Raw genomic sequence first — 8,961 nt, forward strand, 5'->3', positions numbered from 1 at the left:
TTCGTGTCTGGCGGGACTCTGGACTCCGGCCAGAAATATCAGTGCCGTTTTGATTTTCATTTCTCTAATTGATAATTAGGTTGATTGGGTTATTTGGTTTTTTTAGTGTTAATATTTTGTGTTCTTTATGAATTCTAGGTGCTAATTCCCTGTCAGAGAATAACTAGCAAAGATTTTCTCCCATTTTCTAGGCTTTCTCTTTACATTTCTAGTTGTTTCTTTTGCTGTGCAGATTGGCATTATTTCCTGAGCTTTAGGGATTCTGTTAAAAAGTTATTGCCTGTGTCCTAAAAGCTGGAGTTTGACCCACATTGTCTTCCAGGAGTTTCATAGTTTTTTGTCTAATTCCTATTCCTAGGTCTTTGATCCATAAATTGACTTTTGTGCTGGGTGAGAGATAAGGCTCTAGTTTCATTCTTCTACAGATGAATAACCAGTTGTCCTAACACCATTTTTTTTTTAAAGGCTGCCTTTTCTCCAATGCACGTTTCTGGCACCTTTGTCAAGGATCAGATGACTGTAGATGTGTGGATTTGCTTTGTGTCTTCTATTCTGCACCAGTGATCTATGTCTCTATTGTTATCCAGTAGCAAGCAGTTTATGTTACTACAGCTCTGTGCTATAATTCAAAGTCAGGCATTGTGATGCCTCCAGAGTTGCTTTTTTGGCTTAGCATTGATTGGGCTCTAGTGAATCTTTTATTCTTCCCAATAAATTTTAGGACTGTTTTTCTAGTTTTCTGGAGAATAAGACTGGTAATTTCTTAAAAGAAGTATTAAAAACAGAAGATAAAAGAAACGGCATCTTCACCATGCTAAACGAAAATGAATCTCAACATAGCATTAAATATTGATTTAAAAAACCCAAAGAAATGATTGCAAAATACAGAGAATTTCCTGATTGAATGATAACAGAAGAGATTTTTACCACCAACCAACTATGCTATAGAGAGAGATCTGTGAAACAATCTTCAGGAAGAAGGAGAAAGTTCTAACCTGGAAAAAAAGAAAAAAGGAAATGCGGGAAAGAATGGAGGGTTGGGGATGAAGCTCAGTGGTGGAGCACAAGTTCAGCATGTGCAAAGCCCTGGCTCTGCACCCAGCACCAAAAAAGAAAAAAAATTGATATTACTGAAAAGGTAATAAGGGGAATAAATCCAAATGAATGTTAACCAGACCTGACATCAATAAATGCAAAGCAAATAAGAATATGATGGATTTATATCAAAATACATGACCAATTTTGCTTTAAAAATGAATAAGCAAATTTCCCCTGCCTATAAAACAGAATTTAATGGGAAGAGCCTTAAGAGGAAAACATCTTAAATAACAAAATAAAAAGATAAGGGTAAAATAGTGGAATAAGCTGCACACATTCTGACCAAAAGAACATTGTTTCTGTGCAAATATCAGACAAAAACTAAGATATTTTTCAATTGATTGAATTAAAAGGAGAAATAGACAAATCGGCAGTAATACAAAACTTAAGCACAACTGATAAATGCAAGAATATGTGTACGTGTTCTTAAAGATGTTTTAACTTTAAACATCATTGACATAACTGATCTAATGAGATAAGAGAACAGTGCACACAATAACTGAAAGGTCCACATTCTTTTCAAATGCACAAGAAACATCTTTCAAATCCTTGTCATTTCAAGTCAATTCATTCTTAACTACAGAACATTTATTCTGGTAAATAAAGTAAAGCAAATTACCCACAGGCATAGAATTCACTAGTGTAAAAACATTCCTTTCAGCTCTAAGTAACTGACAGAATTAAACTTTGGAATGGCCTACTAAAGGCTGAGTCATGAGTTCACTTAGAGGACCACTCGTTACATCCCAGTCATCATGCACACCTAGGGCACCACGTATCCTTGTGAGACAATATCCCCACACTAACAAACATCCTCCCATGCGGCCTGATACTTTGCCCTTCTTCATTCCAATATATACAAAATTTATTTCCACACACATTCTTCTAATTCCTACCCAAATACATTATCTAGTTCCTGCGATTGCAATTGAACAATCTTCTTCCTTTTAGAACAACACCACATTTCCTAGTTGCAGTCTAGTGACACTGGAGCCTAATTATTGAAGTAGAAGTAATAGGGCACGAGTCCTTTGCAAACTGGGTTTATGCATCTTGTGCACACCTTAAGGAGGATAACATCCGAAGGTTCCTAACAGCAGTCTTATCTGGAGAAATAAATCCTAAACCCTTTTTTTTGTAAATGGTGAGCAGGGCAGTACATATGCAGGCATACCTCCTGGAGATTATTCTGAATGACTCTTACCTTCATGAAATCGCCATAGTATGCATTGATGGTTGATAGCATTCTACTCGTAGTTGAACTTCTTTCAATATTGACATCAGTGACTTTTAACCCTGTAATGTATAAAATATTCTAAACCATTTTTTTGTCATTTCAGCAATATTCCAAACATATTCTTCAGAAATACATTCCATCTTAAGAAATCACTTTGTTTTTCTCTTATCCACAAGAGGCAATGTTTCATCTGTGAAGTTTTATCATGAGTTTGCAGCAAGCTGTTCACTTCTTCAGACTTCACTCCTGAATCTCGTTCTCTTACTACTTCCAACACATCTGCAGTTACTTCCTTTACTGAAGTCTGTAACCCTCAAAGTTATCCATGAGGGTTGGAATCAACTTTCAAATTCCTATTAATGTTGCTATTTTGGTCTCCTCCGTGAATCATGAATGTTTTTAGTAGTGTTTAGAATGGTGGATCCTTTCCAGAAGGTTTTCAACTTATTTTGTCAGGTCTAGGAGAAAAATCATTATTTTTTATAGCAGTTACAGCCTTTTAAAATGCATATATACATAGAAATGTTTTCCAGTAGGGTCTAGATAAGCTTGAGTCCTGATTCTCTGATACTTCCAGGGCTGTGCATCAATGGTCCAGTGTCAGGTGGAGGAATCTCACCCAGGGCCCAGACCCAGTTATCTCACCCAAGAACATCACCCAGAGCAAGGGAAGGCCTGCTCATTCTTATCTGGACTAGACCATTTGGTAAAGCAATCAAGCCTGTCATGAATAGTTGATTAAGAAATCAAGCGACAGAATCATATTATGAAAGACCTGTTTGTATTCTGAAATTCTATTATTCTATTTGTATCCTATTATTCTCTTTGTATTCTATTTGTATTCTGAAATTCTATTATTCTATTATGAAATACCTGTTTATATTAAAGTGGAAATTGTGGATTCCCCCAAAGTACATAGAATCATTTTTAAAATAAATTTTATTATATATATTTAAGGTATAACAGCATGGTATTATCAGAACAACTATAGTCTACTAATTTATCAAAAATTCTGAACACAATACACTATTATTAACTATAATCCTGGGGCTGTGCATTAGATCTTTTGACCTGTTCATATTAGGTACTTTACATCCTTGGATACATGTTTCCTGATTTCCTCCTTCATAATGCTTTCCCTAATACCCTGATTTCTACTATTTTGTTTTCTTTCTGCATACATTTGATCTTTTTAACTTATTTTAAGTTAAATCTTTAGATTCACCCACTTACCAACTCACTGATATAGAATATTTTCAGTCCAAACCACATGAAGCAGAAGAAATGCCTAATTAACTCCACCAACTCCTGAATTCCAAGCTTCCCAAATTTTGAAATAAAATGAAATGATAATTATTTTAAGTAACAAAAGGCTGGAATCTTGCCTTATATGAAATAATGTTTAAAAGTGGAATCTCAATGTGTGATGATACTACAACAAAAATTACATACTGATGTATGTGTTATCAATTATAGATCTCTGTGTATTCATGCAAAGGTGCTTGTGTTCAGACAGATATAGTCAAAGGTATTATTGGATACAAGCCTGTATGTGCCCATACAGATTAATATGTTAAATGCAGACCCAAGCATGTAATCAGATACAGGCTGCCATGTGGCCAGACACATATGTCCATATACAGATCTAGGCCTGTGGCATTATACTGTAATTACTGGCAATAAAAGTTCTGAGTCCTTTCTGATTACTTCATTAAAAACAGAAATCAAACATAAATAAAATGCCCTTTCAAATGAGAAAAAAGGCAAATAAGCAGAATGTATGATGATGATTAAAAACTCAGTTAAGATTTATCGATCAAAGCTTAATAATAGGTGTAATATTCTGGATGAGAAAAGTAGACATTATTATGTACCACATTCTTCAAAATTAATATGGAGTATCCTTTGGTTCTAAATTTAATTTTACTGTAAGTTTTTAAACTTTACAAAATAATCTTGAGCTTTGTTAGGAAGACCAAGTGCTTACAAATTTCAAGAAATTTTTAAAAAGGGTGAGTATTTGGTAGAAACTATCCCTAATATGTAGAAATAAGTATGAAAAATCCTTGACCATTGAAACAGTATGTTAGTGATAGAAAGGTGACTTTTTTTATAAAATAATAAAAAACAGTTCAAGTTTAAACGTTCTAGATGTAAAATTTTGGCATATCAAAAGAAATTTGATATTATTACTGATAAATTAATAATGAATAAATTGCATTTGCAGATTATTTACCTACTTGAAGGAAATAAGCTTAGATATATCCTTATAAGAAACAAAATAAATTGCTGATAGGTTGGAACAGAAAATTTTCTGAAAAGTTATTTAAAAATTAGATGTCAAAATTGGTAATGTTACTGGCAGGATATGGAGGCTTCTCATGTATATTGATAGTAGCATTGAAAAATTAAAATATATTAAGATAAAACATCTGTATATAAAAAACTCAAATGATAACATAATAAGGTAAATATGTATTACACATGTCAAAGAAGAGTATATACATGCATATTTAATACAGAAAAATTCATCAAAATTCATCAGTGAACATAAAAAGATAATTAGATTTATCTCTTCACTCCTTATAACTCAATAAAATTTGAAGATTAATTGCATATCCAAATATGGAGTAATAGATTGTATAAACTCTGGTATGATTGAATGTTATTTAGGGAATAGTCTATATTTGAAAAGAATTTGAAATGATATAATAAATCTCAATGCAATAATAATGTGGACAAAATGATATTACAAATTATTCATACAGTGTGATTTACCAGTAAAAATATTCATTTCTCCAAAGTTTCTGTGCCTTATGAATGTGAACAGGGAAACAGGAAAAAATGAGTTTCTTTGACAACATTTTTTACCATATTAGGAGCATACAATAATTTATTTCAAGTCTGAGTCAGAAAAAAAGTAACAAAGATTGTATAAATGAGATTTCTATCAAATAAAACAATATGTCTAAACTCTTTATTACCTAATAATCTGTACTCTATTAATAAAGAAGGTTGAAATCTCCAAACACAAACTAATGACAAGGAGATAGAAACATTAAGTACCTTATTATATATTGCATAAAATCATACTTTACCCAATAAATATATACAATTCTTGGTGTTAATCAAACATTTTTTTCAAGTTTAAGAAAACAATTATGCTAATTACCTTGACTTAATATTACACATTGTATGCATGTGTAAAATTATCACATATTTTCCATAAATATGTAGAATTAAAATTTTATGATAAATCATAAAAATGTATAATTTGAAAAAGTTAAAATACAGGGATTAGAATGAAAATTAATCTTTATTGCCAGCATCTTTCTTGCCAGTATTTTCCAAACTATCTAGTGTCAATCTCTGCATTATATGCTTGTATGTCCAGGATTCTGATAACTTTGCATATGAAAGACAGAGCCTGGTCCCTTTTTGAAGGCTATAAACCTATAACAAAGAGATGGGCTTGACAAAAAATAGCAGAGGCCTCATAAGATATTCTAAACTGCATGGGAATATTAATAGAGTATTTTTATCCTTATGAAAACATGACATCAAACACAACTACTCCACCTGAGGTATTCATGTGATTTTCCAACTGGGAAAATAAGTACAATTTAGTTGTTTTTCTGCATTTGTTCATTCATATTCTTTTATATTCTTAACTTCCTAAGATGAATATTAAAACTGAAGTATTATGGCTTTTCAACCCTAATATGCTAAGCAATATGAACAAAAGGTTTTATTTGAAATCTCTTACAAAAATAAAGTATGTACTTCAATATTAAAATGATTTATAATGTTGTGTGCATTAGTTAGGAAAGGAATAGACCAAGTACTTATAATAAAATGTTTACATATTATTTCTTATTTTATTCTTTAAAATTTTTGATAAGCACTATTAATTCTTAAAAAAATTAATTTTATTAAAAAATAATTGAGAACATCTTCCATTAAGTAAAATAAAATTACAATATCAATTATGGCACATAAATCTATAGTCTCAAGAGAACCATTTATACCCAAAAAACGAACAGGATTGTTTTCCAAAACAATCCTGACAATCTTAAAAATATATGTGGATCATTGGAAAATTTACATACCGAAAGCTTGTCATCATGCACAATTACTTCACCTGAAAGAAATCTTACTACAATGAAAGAATGATACATGGCTTTCCTGAAAGGAGCAGCTCTTTGTTAAAAACGGGTGCCATGTTTCTCTGCCACCTCACGTTCGTTTTCGAGTCCAGAGTTTCTTCATGGCATTTTTCATCTCTGCATTTCTTAGGGTGTAGATTAAGGGGTTCAACATAGGGGTGATAACAGTGTAAAACACAGTCAAGGATTTATCGATGGGTAAGGTAGAAGGAGGTCTCACATACATAAAAATGCAAGGAACAAAGAAGAGGATCACCACAGTGATGTGTGAGCCACAGGTGGACAAGGCTTTGCGCCTCCCCTCCTGACTGAGATTCTTCAAGGAATGCAGGATGACCCCATAGGAAATAAGCAAGAGAACAAAGATGACCACACAGATTGCCCCATCGTTGGCAACCACTGTAAGGCCAATAGCATAGGTGTCAGTGCACGCAAGTTTTAGTAAGGGGTACATGTCACAGATGAAGTGATCAATGACATTGGGGCCACAAAAGGGAAGGTTGTAAACAAAGAGAAGTTGAACTACAGCATGCACAAAACCCCCAACCCAGGCCAACAGCAGCAGCAGAACACACACCCGTTGGTTCATGATGGTTAGATAATGCAGGGGTTTGCAGATGGCCACATAGCGGTCATAGGCCATGACCACCAGGAGTAAAATCTCAGCACCACCAAATAAGTGTCCTATAAAAAGCTGGGTCATACAAGCTTGGAAGGAAATGGTTTTCTTCTCATAGAGTAAGTCTATAATCATATTTGGGGTAACCGTAGTAGAATAAACAGCATCCATAAATGATAAGTAGCCAAGAAAGAAGTACATAGGAGCATCCAAGGCCGGGCTGACCACCACAGTCACAACAATGAGTAGGTTGCCTGCCATCGTCACCATGTAGATGACCAAGAACACCACGAATAATATTCTCTGACCCTGGAGGCTCTGAGTGAGCCCCAAGAGGACACATTCAGTCACATTGTTCCTTTGTTCCATGTGTGCTTCTGGATGTCATTATTTCACTGATAAGAACAAAATTATCTGCAAATAGATTTATTACTGATGACTTTATTAAATTTAAGGATAATTTCCTTAAGTATTACATAAACAGGCATTATAACTTACTATGTTTTAGGCCTATCGGAGATTATAAAATTATAAGAGTGATTAAAGCATTATGTGTAGCTTCAGGGGTCTTACAGAGAGAGGAATAAGAAATTAAAGGCATATGCAGATAATTATTTTTAAATAAATGACCCTGCCACAACTAGATTTCCACTTGTATCTAGTAAAATTGCAAATATGGATAATACTATAAATAAAAATAAAATAAAAATGGATTAAAGATCCAATATAAAACTAAAGCAAGCTTTAGTTTATATTTATTTTTAGGTTAATAAAAGGGAGATGACTTTGCACCTTCTAGCCCTAGTAAAATATCAGGGAGCTCATTTGTAGAGTGCTTGCCCAGCATGCATAAGGCCCTGGGTTCAAATCCAGAACCATGAAAAAAAGGAAAGAGCAATCTTCTCAAATAATAAAATTCCAAATAAGTACATATGACAAAATCAAAGGTTTTTTTTTTTAATAATTTAGCAAAGGATACCATAAAGCCAATAGTAAAAAGGTATGTGGAGCCAAGATGCACATTTTAGAAGACATACAGAAAGGTAATATCTAAAATAGACAAAGGGCTTTAAGCAATTAATACATAAAAAACAAATAAATAGTAATGTAGAACAAGGGTATGAATAATCAATTAAAAGAAAAATAGATAGATAGATCTGGTCTCCACTACCATTCTTCAGTGCATGGCTCCTGTAATTTCCCCCCTCCATTTCCTGTATCATTATTTTTCCTGCTTCTTCTGCATAATTCTCTAAGCCTATTTAAAGAGAAATATCCAAATCCATATGGCCACAAAACATAGGATAAGATACTGAAACTCACCTGATAACAGAAAAATTACAGTCACTAATATGGCATTATGTAAAAATTGTGAATGTGTAACTGATGTGATTCTGCAATTTGTATTTGGGGTAAAAATTGGAGTTCATAACTCACTTGAATCAAATATATGAAAGATGATATGTCATGAGCTTTGTAATGTTTTGAACAACCAATAAAAAAAAGAAAAATTAAAAATTAAAAAAAGACATTACTTTATGTCCATCAGATGGACAAAAATGTAGTTGGTAAAAATGAAAAGAAAATTTTCTTACACTGCTAGCAAAATATAAATTATTTAACAGTTTTGAAATAATTTGGCAACCTTTACTGAAAGTAAAAATACATGTACATTTTATATCTGTAATGACACTTCTGTCCCATAAAATCTACTCCATAAAAATTAAATCCCCAGCACATAGGATATTTTCATGGCAGTTTTTTAGGCTTTATTTTTAATGGCATTTAAAAAAAATAAAACTTCCAAATTCAAAGTGAATTTAAATAAAGAAATGCTTGAA

At 32.7% G+C, this 8,961-nt stretch overlaps 1 protein-coding gene across 1 annotated transcript; it reads right to left on the reverse strand.

Annotated features, from left to right (window-relative positions):
• Positions 1 to 6,571: 6,571 nt before the first annotated feature.
• Positions 6,572 to 7,489, reverse strand: LOC101977659 (olfactory receptor 4A15). Its single transcript, XM_013360609.2, has one exon. It carries the CDS (start codon positions 7,487 to 7,489, stop codon positions 6,572 to 6,574), a length of 918 nt encoding a protein of 305 aa, XP_013216063.2.
• Between the last annotated feature and the right edge of the window lie 1,472 nt (positions 7,490 to 8,961).

This window comes from Ictidomys tridecemlineatus, chromosome 4 (genome assembly GCF_052094955.1).
Source record: "Ictidomys tridecemlineatus isolate mIctTri1 chromosome 4, mIctTri1.hap1, whole genome shotgun sequence".
In the NCBI taxonomy this organism is placed as follows: Eukaryota; Metazoa; Chordata; class Mammalia; order Rodentia; family Sciuridae; genus Ictidomys; species Ictidomys tridecemlineatus.